Here is a 27,196-nt window from a genome sequence, read left to right as displayed (position 1 = left end):
TTCTAATGTGGGGAGGTGCCGTTTCTATTAGAAAGTTAAGTCAGGTAACCCATGGCCATGAGGTGTGAGCTCTACCAACCCTTCTTTTGTCTCAGGGTTCTCCCAAACTGGAAGGGGCTGTACTTGGAAAGTCCTTTCTGGTTCTAAAATCCTCTATGTGAATCCTGGTGGGCCAAGTTAATCAAGGGTGGCGCTATCCTGGGGAAAAACATATGTGAATAGACTCAAGGGGTCCTGATCAAATCTGTTGGTGATGGATGACAGGAATTTTGACTGGGACATGTTAGAACTCCTGGGCTGAAACTGACAGGGACAACTTAAATCCCTGGAAATTATAGGACACTTCAGACTACAAGCGGTCCACATCCTTCTTAGAGAATTTACTTCAAATGTTGGTGCTTGTCACAGAAGCTGCTCAGCTAAACACGCTTCAGGAAGGCGAGGGTCACTATATCAGAGTATGTGCAGACTCCCTGAGGCACTACAGCTAAAGCTTGTTCTCCGGTGCCCACTCCATGGTGTGATTCCATCTTCCCGGTCTGTCCCTGTCAGTCAAACATCTTCCAAATTATAGGGAAAACAAGGATCAGGAACAATCTGGAATAGAGAACTCTGTCCTGATTTCTTCATGTGCCCCAGGCTGGGAATCTGGTCTTTCCCTCATCCTGCCAAATCAGCACAGGATGTGCACCAAACTAGAAAAAGGTTCTGTTAGCTTGCTGAGTGCACAGGCCCCGCAGACTATCGTTAAAGGCAACCTGGACACCACGTTCAAAGGCTTGACCTAGATGCCTACAGAAACAACACCTTTTCTCAAAGCCTTAGTTTCAACTCAGTCTTTCCGCTCACACCTGTCCCCAAAGATGCCAGACTCACAGTGGCCACAGGGGACCCAGTTCATCACGAACCACCAGATGTTGAGCATGGAGGCGTGGTGGTACACATGCAGGACTGTGACCTGGTGGTTGTTCTTGCGCAGGATGAAGAAGAAGGTGTCCATGAACTCAATGAGCTTGGAGAAGTAGTACCACCAGAGCACACGGACGATCTAGGAGGAAGGGGCCGTCAGCGTCTTCCGGCTTCTGCACTCAACCCCAGGATCCCTCCGCACCACCCCCGCCCCCGCCCCCACCGACTGGCCCCGCCAAAGCCAGTCACTCTGCAGTGTCTTTAACCAGAACACCGGGGGCTGGGTGGGGGGCTGCGGGGAGTGGAGGCAGGGAAAGCTCTCAAAAGGTCCACCAACCCCTTTCATGACTCTAACAGATCCCTGCAGGCCGCCTGTTCCCTCTGGAAGGAGCCTACAGAGCCATCGGAGGAAGAAAACCACATGAAAGGCACTTCTGCTTTCAGGGGCTGGCGTGGGGCAGGTGACAGACACGAGGCAGAGGAAGAAAGGAATCAGGGTATCCAGTGCCAGGTTCTGCCCAATTAAACGTGCCACATGGGGTCTCTAAGGAAATGACTGCCACGCTGAGGGCAGACTGCAGCGTTTTGTTAAAACAAAACCCAAAAAGCACGCCAGAGTGGAAGCTGGAATCGACAGACCACACTCAAGAGGCCACTTAGAGGAATGATTAAAACACTTAAGACATCCTTCCGATCCTGTTTATATAAACAGAGCACAAATACTGATAAATGCATGCACATTTTTTCCCCTGGAAGCTGTTAACAGGACTTAACCTTTTGCAGAGAGGGAGATTTTAGTTTCCATTCTATACTTTTCATGCTGCTTAAGTTTTCATACCATGTGCACATACTGCTTTTAAAGTTCTTTAAAAAATGTCCACAGGGATTATCTGGACAGCCATCTTGTCTTTTGAACAATTTAGTTATAAAAAAAAAAAAAAAAGACAATACCTTCATGTCTGCTTCTCCTCTACTGCGTGTGCCCTGACAGAAGAAGTTGTACTGGCCTTCCCATACTCCCGTCACTAACTGGAAAAAAAAGAAAACGGGAAAAAGCTAATCACCAACAAAATAAGAACCAGGAAAAGCCCTATTCAATTGAAGTTCATTAATTTGAGAATCTGTGCAGACTGACCTTGGGCTGTGCTGAGGCAAGTTTGCTCCGGGCAAAAAACCATGACAAGGGATTGTGAACTAAGGGGGGTTTAAATGACTAGGGACTCAATTTCACAAGGGGCAGGCCCTGCTTTGCCAGGCTGCCTCTCTCCAGAACCCTCAGTTCCCCTGGGCCTGTCACAGGCACCTCGCCAATTCCGAGGCCCAAGCGATCCAATCATGGGCTTGGGTCCTGCCCTGCCGCGGCCTCAGGGGAAACCACAGGCTTTCTCAAACCTGAGTGTGTAGGACCAGAATCACCTCAAGGGCACAGTGAAAGGCAGACTGCTGGGGAGTGTTTCTGGTCTGGCAGGTCTGGGGTGGGGCCCAAGAATTCCTATTTCTAGCAGGTTCCCAGGTGATCCTGATGCTGGTCTGGAGCCCCCCTGCTGCAAGCCTGGGGCCACCGAGTCCAGCCTGAGCCTCTTCACTGTGTTCCGTTGCTGTGTCATCTCCGGATCCATGAAGGAGACCTCTGCGAACTGAGGAACCGTGCCCATGCCTCGGAACTCACCTGCAGCAGAGTAGGCACTGTGGTGGCACAGCGAGGACGCCGGACTTGGGGTGCAGAGCTGCAGGGTCGCCAGTTCTCCATGAGGGCCTCAGCTGCCTCACCCACAAATAAGGATGACGCCCGGCTAGGGGGAGACCTAAGGACCTGCTCCAACGGCCCAGAGGGAAGGTGTGATTTGACTACCCTGTGCGTGTCCACTATGTTCCAGCCGGACAGACACCCACGAGATGCGCCTTTCTCCACGGAGACCGCAGCTCACCCCCTCCTCCTGAAGCCTCGGCATCCTCAGCTGTTCCCGGTGGCTCTCCCTCTGGTGGTCAAGTGGGGCCATAGGAGGAGAAACCTCAGGTGGTCTGTCTTGTCGTGCTTGAGCTCATCTGGGAAGCCAACACGAGGAATCGGCCACTGGGCCCCCAAGTGTGGTTCTCAACGTGTTTCCCAGTCCAGCTGCGCCAGCATCACGTGGGAACTCAAAAGACATGCAAATACCTGAGCCCTGCCTGGAGCTTCAGAGCCAAAACCCTAGAGAATCCAATCCTGTGGTTTACAAAGTGTGTCCCAGATGCAGCAGCAGCAGTATCACCCAGGAGTTAGCTAGAAATATAAAATCTCAGGCCCAACCCCAGACCCACTGAATCAGAAATTTCTGGGTGTGAAGCTCCGCGGTGTGAAATCAGGTTATTCCACAGGTCATTTTTGATGCAGCTGATGTTTGAGAACTGTTAAGCTGTGGCTCCCATTCCAGCTGTAGGACAGGCTCACCGGGGGAGCTTTTAAAAATTGCTAATGCCTGGCCTCCCCCAGACCATTAAACCAGAAGCTTGCAAGGCAATTCCGGCGTGAAACTAGGAGTGGGAACCACTGGTTTCATGCTACCTGATTCATGTAAGACATGGTTCACTCACCAGCGCTGCACGAAAGATGTAACCGAAACACAGGACTTTAGAACCTCGCACTGACCACCTTCCCCCACACTGCCCTCCAACAGAGTTTGGCTGCGGGGGAGGGCAGTGGCACACAGATGCCCTCAGGGAACATCAGCTGATCACGAGGGTCTGAAGACAAAGGGTTAAACTTCCACCCTCAGAGACAAGAGCCAGCACACTCAACACCCTGCTTCAATCTAGTTTTCCTTCTACTAACTTCTTTAAGAGCTAACATGGTTTTTGTGGCCAAAGACCAGCCCATCATTTTATGATGAAAAGAACCCAGGATTAGGGGCAGAAGTACCAGGGCTAGTTAGCAACCTGGGGCACGCCAGCTAATTCCCTTAGGCCTTGGTCATTCTTTACTGTAAGCAGATGAGGCTGGATTAAATTATTGCCAAAGGTTCTGTTTTAATTTTCTACAGTTACTAAGTTAAGATATTTTTGAAAACAGACCACACATAAACTACACTATACTATCTTTGAAAAACCAGACCCATAGGTAATTTATTGGAAGGTATATTATCTTTCTGGTCTTCCCCTTTCTAAAGTCATGCCAGTTAAGCACACCGCATGCAGACCTATCAGAAGTCCCAACAATCAAGATACAAAGCCTGAGTCTAAAGTGGACTGCGTGTGTGTGCGTGTGCCCGCGCTGGGTGGAAACCTGAGGGAAGAGAGGTGTCGTCTTGGCACAATGTTCTTTGCTGCCCTTCCTTCTACCCCATGAGGGAGCTGATAAATTTTCTTCTGTGGCTGGAGGGTACAGAGAAAGAACTTTTTGGAACTCCGCTGGGTTAAAGGATGGAGATAAAGAAGCCTAGATCACAGGTGTAAGCCTCTCCCAGGTGAGATACAGTCTCCAAGTGCAAAATCTGTTTCCCTTGTAGAAAGTCCCACCCCTTGAGCCCAGCTGGCTGTTTCATGATTCCGTGCTTCTGGTCACAGGAGCAACTAGGAGAGACAGTGTGAATACTTCAAAGCAAACTCGTCACCACTTCTGGGCATCCCCTCTAAGCACATCTGCTTTTGCCCCTTGGCAGTAAAAAAGGGGAAACAACTTTCAAAAACACCAGAAGAGAACGTAAAATCTTTGTTCACAGAAGCCTTTCCTTAAAAACAGAAACTTGTAGTTCTTTTACATCACCAATGGGAGGGAGGGAGCACAAAAAATACTATGAAACAGCAAACCATGCCTGTTCCTTTATTTGTAAAAACAGATGGCAGCTCTTTAGGCCTCATTTTCCTCACTCTTCAAACAGGATGAAAATAATACTCTGGCCTGTTCAGGCTGCCGTGAGAAGTTAACAAGATGTGTGTAATGCTTATCTCACCCAACCTGGTATAGAGGATAAGCACAGCAACGGTTAGAAATGACCATTACTTTATCCTTTTCAACTGCAGTGCTCTCTGCACCCATGGACCCCCATCTCCAGCTCGCAAAATCTTATTCATCCTTCAAAGGTCACCTAAAATTTTATTGTTTTTCATGATTGCTCCCTTGAGCACTCCAGCTGAAGCCAGTCCCCTGCCTCTGAGCCTAGGTGCCATGACTTACACCTATTTGCTTACGTGCTCCTTTAAGACCCGTCACTGGCTCTGTCTGAAGCTCCTCTGTAAGCTCTCAGAGGCTGCGGCTGCATATCTGCGTCCACAGAATTCATCACGGGGGTTGGGGGAGATGGAACGGGGACTTGTACATAAAAGATGCTGAACAAATATTTGCTCAATAACAACAAACAAAGTGTTCAAGGTGCTGCTTCTTGCCCCTTAAATCTAGGCCCAATGTTTTACTTGCAGGGGGAAAAAAAAGTTTCTGTTCACAAGACGAAAACCAGTCCTCATCAAATGTCACACTGGTGACATGGAGTTTAATTCTTAAATATCCTTGGTTTCAAAAGGGATAGGATATTTGACACATGAGGATCAAGCACCCGAGTTCAAGTTTATTCACCTAAGCTTCTCAGCCACGCTCCATACAAGTGGCCAGTATCAGGGTCCCGCTCTCTCCATTCCCGTCAGAAGAAAACGGCATGTCTGAGTAACAGAGCCCGGAGGCTCTCAGCCGAGGCCTGGCCTCCCCTCCAGCCTGAGAGGAGCGCCTCAGAGGAGACAGTGCTCTCGCCAGGCCTGGCTTCCCTCCAAGAGCTGCTCTGGGCCATCCCTGGAAATTCATCACACTGCAGCCCCAGGGAGGGCCCAGGACGTGGGACCAAAGGGGAGGCACTGGAAGTGAGGACAGGGCTCTACCCTGCCTTCTGGAAGTCACCCCGAGAGGGCAGGTCCGTGCTCCAATGCAAAAGCAGCCCACAGCGAGCAGCTGGCCACCACCTCCCCAGCTCCTGATGTTACCGGCCACTCCAAGAGCAACCGACGGAGCACTAAGTACCCTACACCTGGCTCTTCCCCAGTAACTGAGACACACACAGCACTGCTGTGAACCACCACTCCTTCTCCGGAGTAAAGCAAACTTCAATTAGGCCATGGGCGTGTGCAGAGCTATAATTAAAGCCTAGCTAGAAGCTTCCTTCTCTCCTTACGAGACAAATTCAATAACCAAAAGTGGTTTCGTGCATCTGTTCATTTAGAGAAGAAAACTGAGGTGAATATCACAGCTGGGTCTGGATGATGCAGTTCACGGAGTGGTTCATCTCTAGTTGATTGTCTAGGTGAGAGTTGACTTTTCTCATCTAACACCACAATTTAACCACAAATGTATACCCTATAGCATGATAACCACTTCCATGGCACTTTCTGTAATGCCACCAAAGCATCTCAAGAAACAAGATCATTTGAAACACTTTAAGCAGAAAAATGTCATCCTGTGTGGCCCGTATCAGTCACTCACCCCAACAACCCAAGAGCAGTAAGGTGACCCTTTTCCAAAAGGGGCTAATGGATTTAGTGATGCGGGTTTGCTGAGCTGTGTGGTTACTTCCCCCTAAGCAGAAATGGAATGAAAGGTAACGGGAACAGACACTATCCATGTTGAAATTCAACCATCCCAGGACCCGAGGGACTTTGCTAAAATAAGCAACACCACCAAAAGTGTGTGAGGTCGACATCTTCCCAGATTTGACTGCTCCTGTGGGCATCTACTACAAGTGTGTACTTTTTTAGACCCGGTACAAGTTCATGTTTTTATTAAGGAAACAGAGACGAGTAGTGATATGGCTGGTCCGAAGTCACACAGCTTCTCGGTGGCACTGCTGGGACCAGCACCTACGAATCCTGACTCTCGGTCCAAATGCAATCTCTAACAGCACTTCCAAGCTCCTCTGACCTTTGTCTGTTTTTGTGTCTTTAGTAAGAACACAACGGAGATACTCTATTCATGAAGAATTCTATGGAAAAGCAGACCTTTCGCTGCATCTTTATCTTCAGCAGATGTTTGGTTTCAAATGAACCATCAGCTACTCCCAAACTAAAAGTACCTCTTTCTCCCAGGTTTAGCTGGCCAATACTGGCAGTGCCATTATGGAACAGGGTCAAGTCAAAGCATGTGGTTTTGAATTTCAAATCTTTCCTGTCCAGAACAGAAGGATGCCCATTAAGATAATTTCATACCCGTGACCTCTAAAAGTGTTTTCTTCCACTGAGGCCCAGGAACCCGTTGGGTTACAGCTGACTGCAATACTCTTGGTTACGTCATAAGTACAGGCTCTGTACACTAGAGAAGGCTTCAGAACAAAGCACAAAGAAACAGCTTGTCCTCAGCCCAGCCTGACACAGGTATGTCTGGCATTCTTCCCTCAACCCTGGGCCCTGTCCACTCACGCTAGCAGTCCTTTTCTCTCACTATTCAGCCTCCTGAGAGGTGGTTTCTGGTAAGTTGCTTCCACGTACCCCACAAGAAACACTCATTTTATATTTTATGGGACTGGCTGGGAGAGAAAACCCAAGCTGAGGCTCAGTGTTCTGAGGCAGTGACGCACAATGGCCTGAAGCACAGACTCGAATCCCAGGTCCACCAGGGGCTTTGCCTCTGCAGAAAGGGGACAGTGGCAGTGTGACGAACAGTGAGTGAAGCCAGTACCTGGCATAAGGCAGGCACTGTATATATATATATGTCTTTGCTATGACTCTACACAAATGTCTGCTCTTTCTGCCCCAGCGCTTGAAGGCTCGTGACTAGGTCTGCACTGCTGCTGCTCCGACTGTATACAGAAGCCCCACCAGAGCATCCTCTGCATACTTTAAAGAGAGACCTCCAGCTTACCTACTGACTCCTGCTTTACAAACTGAGTCTGCTTTAGTGGAGGATTTGTAGACTGGTTCCTTGTTACACCAGCTGTAAGGCTCAGTTACCCAGGTCTGTAGGGTCAGTTTAGAGGAGTCAGGCCTTGGCACTGGACCAAAGCCAAAGCTTCCTCTCTACTGGAAGGCATCCCTTCCCTGTGCCCCGGGAGTACGGCTGAGGGGAAGGCTGTCTGTCAGAAGGCTGAATCCTTCTCTCCATCCGCCCACTGCAGGCATTCCCTCAGGGCAGTGCCAGGTAAATGGACAGGCAGGTAACTGAGGCTGCTTCTCCCTGAGAGAAGCTTCTTTCTGAGCAAGGAGTTTCAGTGGTAAGGGAACTGTGAGTGAGAAGTGTTTTAGGCAATAGTTGGACCTTTCCTATAAGTATTCATCTCACCAGAGTTTCAACCTTGTTCAATGGGGAAAGGCAAAATAGTACTAAATGTCTTTTTCAAAGTATTTTGGGGAACAAAATCATTTCTAAATAAAAGTCAGTAATTACTTGCCAGGTCTTTTAAGTGGTTTTCCAAATCCTATTTTTTTTCCACAATAACATATCTATTTTAAGAAAGCCTGAAGGGAAAGAAAAACAAGACCGTTTAGAATATAATGTCTCCAGAGCAACTGCTCTGCAGCTCTATCGAGGACCTTCAAAGCCAGAGCCGGGGAGGCAGTGCCGTCGGGGGCCTGGGGAGACGTGCTGACAGCACGGACGCCACAATTACAGAGGGGGCGGAAAGCACAAGCAAAACAGCCTCCCCGTCAAATGCTCAACTTCTCTCATCCTCCGCATAAAGCAGCATCGGAAATCTTCAAGAGAAGATTCAAAGAAAAAAACCACTGACGTCTGGTCCTGGCAACGCAGCAAACTGCGCGAAAGCTGAACCACCTCCCCCCCGCCCCCCCCCCCCCGTTAACACAAAGCAGAAATGCTACATGAAACACCAAAAAAACTCCAATACCGGGCTTCCCTGGTGGCGCAGTGGTTAAAAATCCGCCTGCCAATGCAGGGAATATGGGTTCGAGCCCTGGTCTGGGAAGATCCCACATGCCACGGAGCAGCTGAGCCCGTGAGCCACAATTACTGAGCCTGGGCGTCTGGAGCCTGTGCTCCGCAACGGGAGGGGCCGCGATAGTGAGAGGCCCGCGCACCGCGATGAAGAGTGGCCCCCGCTTGCCACAACTAGAGAAAGCCCTCGCACAGAAACGAAGACCCAACGCAGCCAAAAAGAAATAAATAAATAAAAACTCCAACACCACTGGTGCCTAACTGTAAGGTGAGGCTTCCCCTAAAAAAATAAGTCAGAAAAGAGGAAGTGAGCTTACATTCCAGTTCTTTTAAAAATCTCTTTTATTTGGGGCAGACACTTTTACCTGAGATGACCCCAGCAATACTAGCTTGGGATGCTTACACGGGACACCCAACAAACTGTCCTGTTTTTGTTTTTAAAAAAGGTAAAGAAATTTAACATAGGGTCTTCCCTGGCGGTCCAGTGGTTAAGACTCTGTGCTTCCAACGCAGGGGGCGCGGGTTCGATCCCTGGTCGGGAAATTAAGATCCCACATGCTGTGCAGTGTGGCCAAAAAAAAAAAAAAAAATTAACGTTGATATAATAATTATTCCCAGAGGCATGACCTCACAGATATAGCTGAAAGAAAATTTTTTAAAGGATATTTTCAAATAGCAATACAGCAAATGGTTAAGTTTGAGATCACAGTTGTATCTAAGTAGGAAAAAAGACAATGTTTCCATGTTATGAAGTGAAAAATAGAACAAGCAGTGAATTTTTAGAAATAAAAGATGTATAGTAACTGAAACTAAAAATGGCTGAAAGAGCAGATGAGACACAACTGAAAATATGAGTGAATTAGAGGAATGCAGGAGAGAGATAAAGATGCAAAAAATACGCGAATACATAGGGGTGAGAATGTCCAACACACGCCTACTACGAGCTCCAGCCAGAGCTGGTGAAGGAGGAGAAAGCATCGAGGATATGATGCCTGACGACGTTCCCAAATTAAGAAACATAGAAATTCTCAGCTTGGATGTGCACAATCCTGAGTGAGATAAATAAAAGTGGATTACTATCCAGGCACACTCTGTTTCATTCTTAAACAATTTTAGAAATATCTGGAAAGAAAAAGATTACCTACAAAATGAACAAAAATGGGAGTGTGGCAGACTTCTCTGAAATAAATCTGCAAAGTGCTGGGGGAAAATAACTGCTAATTTAGAATTCTACGCCCTGCTAAAATACTATTCAAGCATAAAGTCACATAAATGATGCTCAAACAGAGACTGAGTTTACCCTTCCCAGAAAAGGAACTACTTCAGAAGAAAACTGAACCTCAAAGGAAAGAATGGATTTCACAGATGAACAGTGTGCAAAGAAAATCAGTAAGCACAGACTGTAATGATGACTGTTTAGGACCTCATAAAGAGGTGGAATGAAACACTTGCCAACAATAACATGGAAGATGGGGGATCAGAGCCCAGATCTTCTAAGGTCCTTGTATTGTTCAGGAGTAGAAACAGTAATTCACTTTAGACTTTATTAAGTCAAGGGTGCATGTTAAAAACTTATAGGTAATTACTATAACTTTTAAATCAGTAAAATGAAAAAAAAATTCAAAAGAAAGCAGGAAAGGAATAAAAAAAGAGCAAAGAAAACATACAAACACACACACAAAGGTGATAGAAATTATTCCAAAATAACGATTATACTAAATGAAAATGGATTAAAATTTCCCCACTAAAAGACAAGAGAGTGTCAAGATTCAGTCATTAACTCCTAAGTGTATACGTGGCCTAAATAAATAAATAAATCACATTTGCACGCAGGGACATGTCCAACAACATTCAATGCAACATTGTTTTTGTTTGTTTGGGGAGGAAGGTTTCTGATCAAGAAAAAAACTTACTTTTTAATTCCTTCTTAACTGCAAAAGCCTTTTACCTCAAATGCCAGCATATACATTTATTTCTAGCTAGTAAAGCACATGAGAATTGCTGCTTTGGAGAATAATTAGGAAAATAATACAATTTTGTTTCTGTAATACATTAAAAAAATGCAAAATGCAAAACAAGAGTGAAGTTTCTGCAAAGGAGAAAGATAGTGTTGGGAGATAATTCTCCAAGGATCTCAATGCAAAATTGTTACATTGGAAATAACGTACATGTCCATCCAAAGAAAAATGGATAAAATGGCATAATAAACTCTAACACTGAAATAATACAGAGAAGTTAAAACTAATGAAATAAAATCCATAAGATTCAACATATATTCTCAAAATATAATGCTGACTGAAAAAAGCTATTTGATAAAGAGTATAAACTGTACACCATTTATGTAAGTTAAAAAAATTGTCTCAGAATATTCTGTAAGTTGTCACATATACATACATGTTTAGTAAAGGTATAAAAACGTATCCAGAAAAGAAACGAACTTCAGAAGAAAGTTAAATCTGTGAAGGGACTGTGCTTTAGATGCATTTTTGTCATGTTTTCCTTTTTAAACAAAAAATTCAAACCAGTAATGTCAATATTTGTTAGGTGCATAGATAAATATAATATTTCTATGATTTTATTTTCCATATTCTGAAGTAGTCTTGGACTTAAAATTTTAAGTAAAAATTGCAAAGGGAAAGAAAAAATAAGTTTTGAATCTATGCCAATTCAGATCACCTATCGAGTTAGCTATCAACCATTCTCTAAAATTACATTTTAAATGTTCTGAATGTTTGATTCATTTCACTGAATTTTCTCACACTACTTCACAACACACAGTTCTAACTGCAAGGGAATAAACAAACACTCAAAATAATCTTGTTTGTAATCTGTGATTTATCTTTGTTAAATAAAGTAAAACGTCATTGTGGCATTTGCTTTTTGATGTCTTAATGCTGAAGCCATGCTAACAAGGGGACGGAAAAAGATGTGGAAGGAACATTGTAACTACAGCCAGTGAGGTGCGTGAGAGAGACGCAAGGCTGGAGGCACCGTGGGCACCCCCGGGGGCACCGTGATGGGAGAGAAGGCGTCAGGCTCCTCGGGACCACGGGGAGGCAGGAGAGGCTGGGATCACTGCTCTAAAGCCAAGCCCTCTCAAGATGTCACAGAGGAACCGACCTTGAGAAGGGTCCTCAGAAGCGAGACGGGGACTGTCAAACCGAGGCAGGCTTAGGTTTGAAGGAAGTGGAGTTTCTAGGGGGGCAGAGACCCAAAGAAAGGAAGAATCTGGTCTTGGGGGTTTGAGTGGATGGGGCACTGGGGCAGGCTGCTAAGGAGGGCAGCCAGCCGTTCTCTCCATTCAAGTTCAAGGTTGACGTGCTGTGCGTGCTGACCCTGCCTCCTGCTGCTACTGCTGAGCCCCGCGATCCCTGCACGGGGATGCTCCCCTCCGGACCGTGACAAACCAAGCAATTGGATCCTCCCTGCTTTGCTGACCAGAGGCCAGAGGCCAGGAGCAGGGCGGATATACCAAAAAAGTTCCAGGTCAGGACAGAGCAGCCCCCTGAGTGTCTGACATGTTAACTAAGGAGTTATACTACTGGGTGAGCCAGGGGAAACCTGAGTCCAGCCCAGGTACACCCTGCACAATGAGGGAAAAGCCACAATCTGGCATCTGGTGGGTGGGGATTCTCAATCTTGGGGACAAAGGGAAAGATGTGTGGATACACTGTCTGAAAACACAGTGGGGCTTCCATTCAGATGAAACATGCCCTGGACCTGGGAGGTCGCGGGGGAGGGGGTGAGGTGGGCTGGAGGAGTAGGGGTGTGGGTAGAACGGCACACAAGATTTTTATGTTTGCTATGAGGACACAGGTTTACAAAGCTGAGTGAGTAATGCAAACTAAGTTGTTTCTCTTCTATAACTTGACATTTTATTTGAGCCTTTACCACTGACTGTGATCTTAGACAACACCTAATTTAATAAATGAAAAAATGCTTGCCATGAAGTCCTCTACTCCTAATCTAAAACATACCACTTTCAAACATACTTCTATTCAGGGATTATGACCTCTTTCCCAGAAATAAACACCAAGTTCAAGAGGCAATCAGAAGTAAAGCCACGTCTCTCTTTTTAATTTTCTTTCTACCAAATGCAGAAGCTATGACCAAGTTCCTTCTATATCTTAAAACTCAGTTTCACTGTTATAAGACAGTCATTTGGTTACTTTTCTTCTAGTCATTTTAAAACTTCGTGACTCCTCTCTCATTTCCTTTTTATCTCTCTCTTTCAAGATTTCTCTTCTCTCCTTGCCAACAGTTAATTTTCTTTATATTAACCTAGAACTTTGCCAAGGCAGCTGAGAATTCATACCACAGGATTAAACAAACAAAAATATCAATGGCTACATATTTATTTTTAAGATTCTTTACAGACCCAAATATGCAGATAAGCAGGAGGGTAAATAAAGACTAATCATTGTGACCATGCCAATGGTGTGACCACAGGCAATGGCTCCAACTCTTGGGATGTTTCCCTGAAATGAGGGCCCAGCTGGGCTCCATGGCCCCCTCAGTTTGTTCTGCTGTAAAACGCCATGACTGCCCTGTGTTTCAGTATTCATTGGACTATAAATGCTAAGCAAAAAAAAGAGGAAAAACCAGTAGCTAAAATGAAATTTAAAACTTGACAAAAGATATGTTATAAGGGTATTCCTGAGGGGTTTATGTAAGTACAGGAAAAAAAAAAGTCAGACAAAATCCAAAAGAAATATCATCTAATGTGGGTACTAGGGTTTATTTTCAACTCGGGAATATCTGATCTGGGCCTATTTTTATAAACTTGGTTTAATTTAAGGATTATTGCCGCCTTATCCATTACTTCTCTATGTACTCTACATTGTGGGTTAAGCACGTTACTTTCCTCCTCTGTCTATTTCCTGAATCTCTCTATTCAGGGCTTTGACACTGCTCAACATCTTCCAATGTTTTCGCCAAGCTGTCTTGGAGGGAAATCTGTACTTCTTATTATAATGCTTTTAGAACCCCCCAAATTCAGCCACATGCACTTGGAAGCAATCTACCCAGCACTCTTCTTCCCCTCTTTACCAGGGAATTACCTGTTTGAGAGGTTAATTATGAAGTTGTAATTATATCTCTAGGGCTTGAGAAACATATAAGGCAGATACTTAAGTTCTGTAAGATTTAATAGTCTTAAGTACTTTTTCTCTAGAATATTGCTAGGCATAATAATAAACTCTATAAGAGCCTTCTTAAGGAAATGGCTCTACCATCTATCAAGTAGGGGAAAGTAAACGGTTTGCTCTAAGACACCTGACAGCTTGCTGCGGCTTTGTCCCTGGAACACAGAGATGAGCACAGTACTGGGCCCACTCCTGTGCACTGCCCTTGCCTCCAGGCCCGCAATCTCCATCTCGGAGGCTAATTAAACTGCTTTCGCTCTAGAACAGGCCAGAAAGGAAGCAAAAAAGGAGTTGTGAGCATTTCACATACTGTCAGGCATAAAAGCAATGACAGTAGCATCTACCAGCCTAGTCATAAAACCTTTACCCTGGCTTATGAAACACATCGGGGGGACCAGACCTAGACCTCTCCCAGTGGCAGTGCCTCTGACGATCAGACACTTGCTTCCCACCAGCTCCTGCATCACACGCACACCCCGGCACACGCCCACACGCAGACGGGGAGACCCCCGCCACAGCCCGAGGCTGCTGGGGAATTCACTGCAAGATTCGTATTGATTTCTCCTCTTTGCTTCTCCTTTACTACTCCTTGGAGAATTAAAGCCACAATGAAAGGTTAAAAATCCAAACAGGAGGTCTTGCAAGTGTTTGTTTTATGTATGGCTTAAGCCTCAGCCCCAGAGATTTAGCAGTAGTTTTGTACTGTAAACCTGAACAGTGTAGTTCTGCCCCTAAAAATGCATACAAATCGTACTTATCACGGAGGGAGCTTTCCTCCCCTTCTAGCTTTAAAGGCTAAGTGACTCTACTGTCAAAATAGGAGGCTTAAGTTTTGATTCCAATGTGTCTTTCACTCTTACTTAAGCCTTCGAGATCATCAAATTTGGTTTTCAACATCCTTGTTATATAGAAAAAATAATCTGGCCTGAACTTAGACCATTCCAACCCTAAATGCAGACCTCACTATCTAGTCTTCTTAGCTTTGAAAAAAATAACCTGTCAAAGCTCCAAGCTGTTTACAGTGATCAGATCAGGATGGAGAGGCTGACCGACCACAAACATAGCAAATGCAGACTCTGCCCACTTCCTTCCCCGGCTGCCTCCAAACAAGAACCAGGCATTTATTAAATGCTTCATAATAAAAGGCTCACAGGTCTGTTTTTTGCGTTCTGTTCGTTTTCTACTCTGTGTTCTGCTTGCGTAAGAGTATTTCTGAAAATATTTATTTTAATTCTGAGTATAATACAGAACATAAATAACAAAAGAATCCATAGCAAAGCCTTCTATTTTAGATAGATGTGCCCAGGAGGCACATTTGTACAAATAACTCTGGCGTTTTGAAACATCGATTTTATAACATCCTCGAAACGCATTACCGTACCTGCCCTCCCTGTTCTCTCCCCCCCATGCAGCTGCCTTTCTCCACTTAGGAGCACAATTCAGGACGGTGACACGAGTACATTTAAGTGAGAGGAAGCTGTGTTAACCTCTGACCTACCTCACAGAACATATAGAGAGACAGCAGCGTGAGTCCAAGGTTATACACCACTAAAATCCCCCGACAAGAAAACGGCGGCCTATTCTTCATGTATTTTGGTCCCAGCCACACAATTAGCAAGTATAGGATGGAGCAGAGCAAAGTAGGGATATAATTGTCCAGAAGAAACCATCCTTTTACTCTGAGATCTGGAAAATATTAAAAGAAACAACATTTAGTGATTAACAAAGTAGATACAAAAATAGAAACAATGTTTTTCAAACATTCAAACATTAATTAAAACTTCCCAAGCCAACAAAGCAACTGGAAGAGGAACTGTCTTCAATATACAGCCTCAAGGTGAGGCTCACATTCATGTTCTGAATAACGACATGCGTTATTATTCACAGGTTCTGCTAAATAATTTTAAAAAATCCTTTCCAAAGAATCTTAAAGAAGCCAAGGAAGGGTTCGAGCCCTGGTCTGGGAGGATCCCACATGCCGCGGAGCAACTAGGCTCGTGAGCCACAACTACTGAGCCTGCGCGTCTGGAGCCTGTGCTCCGCAACAAGAGAGGCCACGACAGTGAAAGGCCCGCGCACCGCGATGAAGAGTGGCCCCCACTTGCAGCAACTAGAGAAAGCCCTCACACAGAAACGAAGACCCAACACAGCCAAAAATAAATAAATAAATAAATAAATAAATAAATTAAAAAAAAAAAAAAGAAACCAAGGAGAAAGCTCAATTTTCCATTAACTGGATTGATTAACCAGGCTTGCTGAATTATGCATGGGACAAGGAAACCCTAGAAATGGCAGTCTTTGAGCTCCAAAGCCCTCCATCTCAGCCCAGTGTCAGCCAGTCTGCGTAGACTCAGAAAACGTGCCACTCAGCCAGCTCAGTGATCGTCTCTGATTCAACAGGCAGCGTCTGCCACGAGTGCCATGGGCAACAGCAGCGGGGATGATATTTTAACAAGTGAGGGTGAAGCAGCAATGACCAGGTAAGTGAAGAACAGAAGCTTGAGAGAGAAGACCTATACTGATTCAAGGAAATTACTGGCACAAGAGGGACCTCCCTGGCTCCCCTCCCCTCTCCTAGGCAGGAAGGAGGAGGAAAAGGAAAATTCACTCCAAGTAGCTGCCGGCGGCAACCTGACAGCCCTCCCGTGGCTGGGAGCAAACTCCCTGGCAGCCGGATCCCTTGGGTGTTATATGTTCCCTGCAAGACTCAACTCCATCCTCTGGCTGTCTCCCAGGAAGCCATCTCTGCAGCACGCCCCCCTCTGCATCCTGCTACGGTGAACCCCCAAACCTGTAGCCCTTCACTCTACATACCCTCCAAGGCCCCCCCACTGTGGAGCTCAGAGGCACATGCTGGTTTCACCTCCGTATCTTCTAAGCAGCAGCAGCTAAGTGGGGACAGTGTCTCAGCCCCTTCTTTGAGCTCCTGGCTGGACCATCTTGCCACTCTCTCCAATGCCCTCTCCCTTGACCTTGTAGGACAAGCATAGGTTAAGTGGAGCATACATCCACTTGGGAAACCACTGTCAGTCTCCTTTCTTGCCGACACCCTAAATTCCCCCTGTTTCTTCTCTTGGCTTTAGAGGGAGACGCCCTCCACCCTCTCCCCACTAGTGATGCTAGGGTGGTGGCCACTTCTGCCGAACTGTGCTTCCCAGAAGCCCTTCAGGGGAGCGGCCGCCCCAGTGAGCTTAACAAGACGATTCTTAACCCCTTCTGTTCTCAGCTCTGGGCTGGAAGCCGTCAATTCTGAGAAAACAAGTTCCTCCGTAGCAACTAACATCAGACTGTTACAAATGTTGATGTGTACATAATCACAAACACAATAAATGCGCCCACAAAAACCTCCCATTTCCTTTTACTTAAAGCTGTTTTGCACTGTGCTTTTTAAATTTTATCACAGATCTTCATTCTTCTATATGACCAAGTATCCAAGTACTTCCTGGGTGGCTGGCCCCAACCCCAGGCGGTAAATCCTTAGGGATCTAGTCAACTGTGGAGACCTAACCCACTCCCTGGGGACTGGCTCAGACATAAGCATGTGGAGCAACTGTGGCCACTGAACTCTTGAGGAGATGACAGTTTGTGAAGAGCTCTGGGGAAGAATTTACTTGTTCTTAAAACCGTGCAAATGATCAGACTTCTCCCTCCTCCTCTGGAGGTGCAGCCTAGAGCTGTAGAAGCCACCTTGCAACCACGAAAGGTGGGGAAACCTATCCTGAGGACAGAGCTGCTGACATACCGAGGATGCAAGGTAGGAAATGACAAGAATGGGGTTCTTGGGTATCATCACGGAGCCCCTGAAGTAACTCAGATCACATAATGTAAGCTAATAATTTTTATTATTGTTTCAGCCATTTAAAATTGGATTTTTGATCCAGCAACACTCAAAGGAAGGCATCGTCCCAACACCAGCACAGAGAGATAGATCTGGCTTGTTCTTTTCCAAGGGCTGCACACTAATTTAACTTGTCCCCTACGGATGGGCTTCTAGATTATTTCCAGTTTTGACAAGCGATGCTGTTAAGCACCTTCCTTATACGTATCTTTGCTGAGTCAAAGGACACGAGCATTTTAATTTCAACAGAAAACACAACTGCCCTCCAGAGAGGTTACCCCAAGTTAGACTCTTTCTCCACATCCTCACTATTACCACAGATGGTATCAGCCTTATTTCATCTCTGCCTTACTAACAGATGAAATTCCTTTTATTGTTTTCTTTTGTATTTTAAAAGACACAAGTGAAACTGAGAATCTTTTCATCTGTTTAAAAGCCTCTTGCAGTTTTCCTAAGAATCTTCCTGGGAACTCCCAAAGTTCCTTCTTTACAACTAAGACATTATAGATGACATTAGAAGAAGGTGTAACATGGAGCTGACCTACTTCCTAAAAGGTAATGAAAGATGAGCAAAAGAGCTCAGGTGTATATATCTAGCCACTGACGTGACACAACACAAAAGGACATTAAAAAGCCCTTAGAATTGTAAAAGGGGAAGAGTTTTAAACTCCTATTGCAGCAGTGCATTTTGGAAGTCAGTTTCAGCTGGAGACTAACAAGAACTGAGGAAACCATGCCACCAGCAGTGGTGAAATCTGTGGCATTCTCAGGCTGCAAGCTTGACAGCAAACCTGAGCTCCAGCCAAAGTCAGCAGAGGGTCACAGCACCTGTGTCTCCGCCCCAGCAGCCAGGGGACCTCAGAGGACTCCAAGCCCCTGGTATCCAGGACAAAGCGTTAGTCTAATCATTGGAAAATGCTCATGTTTTCTAGAATGTCTTTGTGCAATATTTACATGTGTCTGTAACAAGGAGCGGGGGGAAAGGAGGGGGGAGCAAAACCCAAAACCACCTTACCTCGGGGGCCGAGCAATGCCTGGAAATAGGTACTAAGTGATGCATCAAAGTGTTCCATTTTAAAACCTATTAAGAAAAAGAGACATTGATTAAATCTCTACTCAAAATGCTTTTTGTATTTTTTCATAAAACAACAAGAACAAATTCTTTTCAGGGAACATGCTCTAGACAAGGTTAAGTTCCTCATGTTCAAACAATTTCTTTTTAAACTCACAAAAGTTACCTATGGGCTAAGTTCTAATTTGAAAATCAAAAGAAAAGACACAATCCCATGAATTCACTTTATAAATGAAGCGCCAGTTTTCTGTGCTTCTTTTCTCAGCTCTGTAAAAACTCTCTCTGTGAAGCTGAAATCTCAGTGGGGAGAAGGATGGAACTGGATAGAAAGGAGGCAGACAGGGAAGAGCCCATTGGGGCAAACAGGACCGCCACAGGGAGAAGACAGTTCCCCTGCTGGGTACTTTTATTAATTACTGTCTTAACGTACTCACGTCCATAGTAAAAAAAAATTCAAACATTTAAAATGAAAAGAGGAGGTAAGAAAAATCTCATCACTTTGCTCCAACACAATCCCTCCACCCCACTGTTAGAAGGCGCCTACTGGTATACTTCCAGAGATTTCTCTCTTTTGAGCACAAAAGAAGTCATGCCAAATGGGAGTTTTTACAATTGTTGGTCACAACCCATTAATAGATGATCAAGTCAACTTCGCATTAGAAATAATAAACTGATCATAATAATCAGAGTGCTTTGCCCTTAGTGAGAATGAATACTGTCGTGAATCTTCAGTGTTACTGTACCATACTTATGAGTATGATGTACTCAGCTGTGATGTGAAATATATTCTTACTGTGGTAACTGCAAAAAAAAAAAAAAAAGGCTTGGAAAAATACTGCCGATTGTTTTCACTGACAACATCTTGGAGATGATCTCCTATCACTGGTTACAGACCTACCTCCATCTTTAAGACTTTATAACTCCCTATCTTCCCCCCATTTAAGATTTACATTTACAGGGTAGCGAAGCATCTTTTCATCTGTGTATTGACTAGATTTTCTATATTAAAGTTAGGAGGCAGACGTTTAACTGTCTTGGTCATTACTCTCATAGAAATAACCACAAATATTTTTGCTTCCAAGGGCAAAGGCAGAATTGGTTTCATCAACTAGGCAGTTAAACATTTGCCATCCATGACACCTTGAAAGCAGCAGCGACCAGGGTTCTGTTCCAGCATCTGTCCTGCCCTGGGGGGAGACTTGCAGGGCGCGGACTCCCTCGGCCAGGAAGCCACCAGCTCCCACACAGCCAAGTGCCAACCATTTGATATGCCACCTTTGTCATTCAACAGTTACACAACCAGGCAGAAAAGCATGACAGGCTGGCAGGCGACTAAGAGGTTCCACGTTGGGCTCCTTATCAGACAATTTGGGTTTGAAACCCATTTTTTCCACTTAATAGTAATATGGCCTTGGACAAGTTATTTAGCCTCCTACCTGTAACATGTGGGAAATAATAATTGCCCCTCAGGCTGTTAAGAAGAGCAAATGATCTAATACGCTAATACCCCTAAGGTCCTTAGAGCAGTGCCTGGCACGCAGCAAGCCCTCCCATAAAGGCTTCCTGCTGTGTGTCTGCCGCAGGGTCCACTCCACAGTCGATACCGCCAGCGCCCGTGTGCCCTGCCCACTAAACTCCCACCAGTGAGCTCACAACGTCCAATGCAAGTCCTAACACCCCCAGGGGGCAGCGATGGAAGGTGGGATAGTTGACAACATCTCAGGAGAGAGGCACCTGTCAGCGTGAAGCATTATCTGAGCATGAAAAGATGAGGCTGAAATGAACGTACTAAACCTGCCGTGTACAAAGGATTGTCGAATAGGGAAAAACACAAAGAGCTCGCCTGGAGGCCTAGAACAGACTAGACTTTCACGATGGGGGAGAAGGCACGTGCTGAACACCAAAACCAACCGAGTCTGCCAACAAGCAGATGTTGGAAATGATGCATATACGCATTAGCAACAAGCTGTAGAAGTCCTAGCAAGTAACAGCATTCTGGGATCTAACATCAGGAGCACACCTGACGAAAACAGTAAGAACATCATTCTCATTTTTAACTAAGAGCCCTTTCACAGGAGCCTGTAACCAGTTTTGGTTTCTATGTAGGGAGGATGTAGAAAAGCTGGAAACAGAAGTAAAGGAGTGCTCAAAAATGACAGGAAACAGACCTGTGGGGTGGAGGTGGGGGGAGAACATCCGTGGACTTCGGGAAGAAATGAGGCCCAGGAATGGGTATAAATGACCCATCGTTACAAAGATGACAACGCTGACGTCATGGCAACAGAAAAGCAGCCTGGCTAAACACAAGGTAAAATTTCAGTCCAATCACTCTGAACCCAGCAGCAGGCCCCCAGAAGAGACTATGGGATCTAGTATGTGGTGATACTGAAGACTTCTGTTACAGGCCGTCTGTCCTGAACAATCCGAATCTGAACCCGTCCTGAGCCCTGCAGGAGGCGGCAGCACAGGGGCTCATTCTAAGACGGAACATCTCCACACGCTTCTGTCAGTAAGGGCCCAGCTGTTCTTAGACCACATTTCTTCTCAGCTTGAGAATTCTCTCAGGCTTGCAGAACTTTTCACCATCAAACTTAGGGACACGTCAAAGAGCTAGCCGAACAATCACAACAGTAGTAATTTTCAGAGAGAGTTGCTCATAATTCCTGAAATGTCTATGTTGAAAAGGGGGAACATGAGGCCCTAACCAGCAGAGCCCCTGGCCGGGGAATTGGAGGCCTGGTTGTGGGCTGGATGTGGCCACGTTCATGGCTTTCCCCATCCTCTCCCCCAGCCACGCCCACAACTGGACACATCCCATGACCTTCTCAGAAGGGGCTGTTTTCACACCGGTCACCAGGAGGCTTCTCCAGCAAAGGTTTGCTTTCATCATTGCAGCACAGTGCCGTGTCCCTGTCCAGCCAGCCACACGTCCAGATCCCTTAATACCATGGATTCATTTCTCATTCACACCACACGCTTACCAAGCGCCTGCCCCGTGCCAGGCGCAGAGGCAGGACGGCCCTGACGGGTGCAGCAGGGAACAAAATTCCAGGCTGGGCAGGAACACACACGTAAAATATGTTACGTAAAGTGACTGTCAGCAAGAAAAAATAAAGCAGGGTAAAGGGGATGGGATCATGGAGCGAAAATTTACTTTGGAAAATGCGGTCGTCACTCAGATAAGGTGACCACAGAGCAGAGAGAAAGGGCACTCCTGTTTGAGGGCCAGCTGGGGGCAGTGGCCTGGGGCCATCGCCCCTCTGTCCTCCCCTCCCCGCCCACTGGGGTTCACAGAAATCAACCCCACGGTGCGGGGAGCTCGTGGCCACCGGCTGGCAGGGGAGGCGGCACCTTAGCTGCCCTCACACCCATCCCCGCGTCCCCTTCGCAGCTCCCGGGCTGGCCCGCCTGGCAGGAACAGGACAAAAGGTCCCAGCAAGTGAATTCCTCCCACCGGGCCAGCCCGCCCTGCTGGGCGAACTGCGCACTTGCTGAGCAGCCTGTGGGCTGAGCTGTGCTCTTCTGTACTTTTCTAAAGGAACGGGAGAGGCACAGGGCCCTGCAAAGCCCTTGACACTCTGCCTGGCGATCTGGGATCACGGGAATGGCATGACCCACTTTACACAAGGTGTCCAACCGCACGGCCAGGTCTGTGGCCTGCCTGACTGCGGCAGATCCCCATCTTCCAAGCTGCACGTGGGCTGGGAACGTCACTTCTTAACAACCAGCCAACCTACTGGCAGCTTGGGCGAGCTGGGCCATGCAGGCACACAGCTGCTCTGGACAATTGTACTAGCAGGGACCAAGCCCAGGCGCTGGGCCCACGCAAGAGGAGCTCTGGTCCTGAGCGCAGCCAAAGAATAAGCCATTCTTTGATGTGACTGGTTCCCCACACTCAGACAGGAAAAAGGGAGAGTCAGCACCTCCCAGGGGCCAGATCACGCTGACACCAAGCCAAGCATCGCCTCCCCACCCTCTTTAACCAGGAGTCTCTGGCACTCGCTCAGCCTGCGGGGCCTCCCAGAATGACAGGTCACGACAGGGAGTAATCAGATACATTAAGGAAAATTCCAACCACAACAGCATCCAAAAGCTCTTCACGAGTTCAAGGGCCACACACAGAAAATGAAAACAGTGAAAACAGGATAAGGGCAGAAAACACGGGCAGGTAAATTAGAATAGATTTTAAAGAACTCTTGTACGCACATTTCCCAGAAGACACTCTTAGTTGAAAGCCACTTCCCACTATCAAATTCTGGAGTGTTTTTGGTAACTATGCAGCTGTATTACAATTGCGCCTCATGTTATGTATCTCACTAAGAAAAGAAATGATTAACTAGGGCCAGCAATTACCCTGTATTAAAAGAGGATGAGAGAGCATTCAGTACACCTTCATCTAAATCAAGGATTAGTTCTGTGACCCGTGGCAAGTTCCTGGCACGTGTACTACATATTTTAGGGTTGAGGTGAGCCTCAGGCCTAAATTCAAGAGAAACGTTCAAACTACCACAGCTCAGAATACACAAACCTGGAAATACCTGATGAAAACAGGGCACAAAAGGGCAAAACCTGAATCCCCCAAAGAGAGCCGGGCTCCTGTGAGATCCATCTGTCCATGAGTTAGCTCTCCGCAGGAACAGGCCCAGGTGAGTCATCTGCGTGAGGCTGAACAAGCGTTCGTTTTCACTGTGATCTAGTATCACACAGAATTTGCTGGAGGCTTGAAATAAGACACAACAAGCTTTACGGCAAACCAGTGCCCCCCCCTTTCCATGTGGCCCACAAGAGAGACAACAAACTGTGAGCAAATGGGGTGGTGGGGTGGCCACAGGGAAGGTCGCTGGGGTTAAGGAGAGCAGCTCCCACCGCGATTCTCAAGATGAAGTTACTGGTCTTGGTAAGAATGCAAATGTTGAGAATCTTGGCCATTTATACCTGGAGCAGGAGAAAGTGAGAAAGCTTCCAAGCACGTGAAAAGTGCTGGGATCTTAAGGCAAATTTGTTTTAAAGGATAGCAAGATTTTAAAAAATTATCATAGTAAAGGAAGTTAATTACCTAAACCCACAACCAGGCTGTTTGCTGACTCTAAAGCTTAGCAGTGACGATTTATTTTCAGGGTCAAGCCCTGGTTTTTCTTGCTGCCAAGGCAATGGTGGCAGGGAGCAGTCAGCTTGCTTTGAAAGCCCCCTTTCCTGTGAAATCAGTCAAGTCACATTGCTTTTGGTTTAAAAATGTGTTTACTGCAGACATTTAACTACTGTTAGCTTCCTCATCGTGTCCTGTTTTATTTATTTATTCATTTAGAATTGTCGCAGTTCATCTAAAAATGAGTCAGCTAAACTGAGCTTCCAGCTCCCAGGGGTCAGGAGGAAATCTCCCTCCACTTTCTATTCTCCAACCCATTCATCCCCTTAACAGTCAACTCCTGTTAAGCAGGCATGGGAACATTCCAAGTTGCTGCCAATAACACAAAACATTAAATGGTGCTTTAATTTGGTAGTCACAACACTGTTTCTTGAATTTAAAAAGGTTTTTCTTGGTTGGAGAAAATCAGCTTGGGAATGAGCGGAGGAAAATAACCACATCTGCTCAGAAATGTTAAAATATACAACTGTCATAAAGACCCTAAGGGGAAAAACATCTAAGCACTAACAAGCTTCCAGATATGAAATCAAGTTGACAAGAGAATCCCTTTAGAGTGCTGGCACTTAAAAAGAAGATAACTCCGGATTAAATCTTGGCTCGGGAGAAATTATCTGCCACATCAACAGTGGTCCCCTCATTTCAACAATCCAGGAATCTATGCTTACTCTCATTCCCCCATAGGCTTCTCATACTCTCTTATCCTCATTGTAAGGGCACATCCAACTCTCGTTAATACTCTGATGGAGTCATTTTCTCCTACCGTACAGCAAGCACGTGAGAAAGGACACAGCTCTAGCTGGGCTTCAGGCCAGTCATGGCAAAGCTGGGGCACCACCAAGTCCTGCTACAGGTCAGCGCTGCGGTTAAAGGCTGAGCCCCTCATTCTGGTGTAATGGACAACTGGGGCGGGGGAGGGGACTGTAAATGCTGCCACACTCAAGTTCTCCCTTATACAAAAGTTAGATGAGACAGGTTGAAAGGGAAGCCCACGTCACCTCCAACTCCTTGGTTGCAACCAGTTAACTGAAAAGCACTATTCTAACCATTGCCGGAGAAGGACATTCTATTCTTCTAAAGCGGTGGAGGGTCACACCCACTCTGTTCTTAAATGAATCATCTGTGGTCCTTCCTCTCTGTTCATTCTGTCTTCACCTTTTCTCCAAGTCCCAGGTTAGGTGTCAAGTGACTCTCCCTTGGCCTCTAGTAGCTTCTAGGGGAATTCTTATTCAGAGCTAAGGAACAGAACATATCATCAAAGTTCTTCCCCAGTAAAGACCTCACACACCAACCCACTTACCCCACAAGCATCTGGAGAGGGGTTCACTGTAGAAAATTACTCTTGGATGACTCAATTCTCATTTGAAATCAGAAGAATAAAACCAGTGACATCTGGCTTCGGTTGAAGCACACTGTCATTTGGAAGAAGACGAAGCGAATATAGACACAGAAAGCCCCTTGCCGGTGGATGAAGGCCAGACTGCTGCGGATGGATGGAGAGCTCTGCTCCCACAAAGAGCTTTGCTGACAGTAACTCATCAATCCACACGAGGCTGCGGTGAGACAAGGTGAAAGATCCGAGGGCCGGGATCAGGTCTTCCCATGACTGGTTTTACTTCTGCGCTCCTGGTGATGCTGAGAGTGACTGCCCTTCATGCCACCAGTCATCGGAAAGGCAGCTGAATATTTAACAAGCGCCTACTATGTGCCAAGCAGTATACAGTACTGCTCGTTAGGAAAACGACAGTGACAGAGACAGACATCACTCTGCCCTCCTGAAACAAAGTGGTTAGCAGTGTGCAAAGACCCTGTGGGGAGCACTGGTCAGGAGCCCGATAGCCAGGGTTCCGGTCCCTGCTCCACCACTTACTAGCTGTGTGATCTTGGGCCAGTTACTTAATTTCCTCACCTGTAAAAGAAGGGCCATTGACAGTGCCTTCTCCATGGGATTAAATGAGTTAATAATATATGTAAAATATTTACAATCATGCATGCACACAACAGATGCAAACGTTATCTGTGTTATTATCATCATTACAAAGACCTCTGGCACTGACCAATTTCACACTCAGTGTTCATGAGAGTTTTTGCTAAGCCATAGACTGGTGTCCCCTGCAAAGTCCACGGGCAATGAAACCATCCCACATCCACACCTCACAGCTCTGGCATTCATTCTCTACTTTCGATGGGATGACATAATATGTGCAAATCCAGGAGACTTTTAAGAGTCTCTAGATAAATTCTCTGGAATGTTAAGGGGACACTGGTCACTGACTTCTGAGTGGAAGAGAAGATCAGTGTTCATACCATCAGCACAGAGCAGAAGTCAGTCTGTATCTGACATGCCTTTTGTACTCCTAGCAACTAGCACATGGTAGATGCCCAATGAGTTCATTCATTTACTACAGCTGCAGAGGGGGCTGAGATGCCAAAGGTCACAGACTTTGGGTGGAGCCGAAGTTTGAAGCCAAGTCTCCCACCCCACAACCTACCGCTCTTAAAATAGCCGGTATGGGGGCTTCCCTGGTGGCGCAGTGGTTGAGAATCTGCCTCCCAATGCAGGGGACATGGGTTCGAGCCCTGGTCTGGGAAAATCCCACATGCCGTGGAGCAACTAGGCCCGTGAGCCACAATTACTGAGCCTGCGCGTCTGGAGCCTGTGCTCCACAACAAGAGAGGCCATGATAGTGAGAGGCCCGCGCACCGCGATGAAGAGTGGTCCCCACTTGCCGCAATTAGAGAAAGCCCTCGCACAGAAACGAAGACCCAACACAGCCATAAATAAATAAATAATTAATTTAAAAAAATAACCCGGTATGGCCTTTCAAGGGGCATCTTCATAAGATCATTGTAAAGAGGATGGTGACAATATGTATTAGTGGTTTTGAGGTCACACGGCTTTATCCATGAGAATAAATGCAGAATTGATTTTAAATAACACTATCAAGTTAAAAAACAAAAACAAAACCAGTTGTATTCACAGTGGGATATTACTCAGCCATAAAAAAAGAATGAAATATTGCCATCTGCAGCAACATGGATGGATCCAGAAATTACCATACTGAGTGAAGTAAGTCCGACAGAGAAAGACAAATATCATATGATATCGCTTATATGTGGAATCTAAAAAATACCACCAATTAATGTATATACAAAACAGAAACAGACTCACGTAGAAAACAAACTTATGGTCACCAGAGGGAAAGGGGGGCGGAGGAGGGATAAATTAGGAGTACTATGGGATTAA

The 27,196-nt window shown here is 46.0% G+C and overlaps 1 protein-coding gene across 4 annotated transcripts in view; it reads right to left on the bottom strand.

Annotated features, from left to right (window-relative positions):
- Positions 1-27,196, bottom strand: part of ELOVL5 (ELOVL fatty acid elongase 5) — a 70,216-nt gene that overhangs the window by 6,342 nt on the left and 36,678 nt on the right. For 2 of the 4 annotated variants that reach the window (XM_082411703.1, XM_082411704.1), the window contains 4 exons: positions 18,750-18,815; positions 15,395-15,582; positions 1,861-1,938; positions 877-1,048 (listed from right to left, as the gene is read on the bottom strand). In XM_082411703.1, the coding sequence (XP_082267829.1) occupies positions 877-1,048; positions 1,861-1,938; positions 15,395-15,582; positions 18,750-18,807 (496 nt within the window). In that variant the 5' untranslated portion in view covers positions 18,808-18,815. Of the gene's footprint in view, positions 1-876; positions 1,049-1,860; positions 1,939-2,578; positions 2,723-15,394; positions 15,583-18,749; positions 18,816-27,196 lie in introns of those variants that run through there. The other 2 variants (XM_082411701.1, XM_082411702.1) reach the window with 2 other exon arrangements.

The sequence above is a fragment of the Balaenoptera physalus genome (assembly GCF_965194825.1).
Source record: "Balaenoptera physalus genome assembly, chromosome: 11".
In the NCBI taxonomy this organism is placed as follows: Eukaryota; Metazoa; Chordata; class Mammalia; order Artiodactyla; family Balaenopteridae; genus Balaenoptera; species Balaenoptera physalus.
The sequence above is the reverse complement of the archived record's forward strand: the minus strand, read 5'-3'. Positions and strand labels throughout refer to the sequence as shown.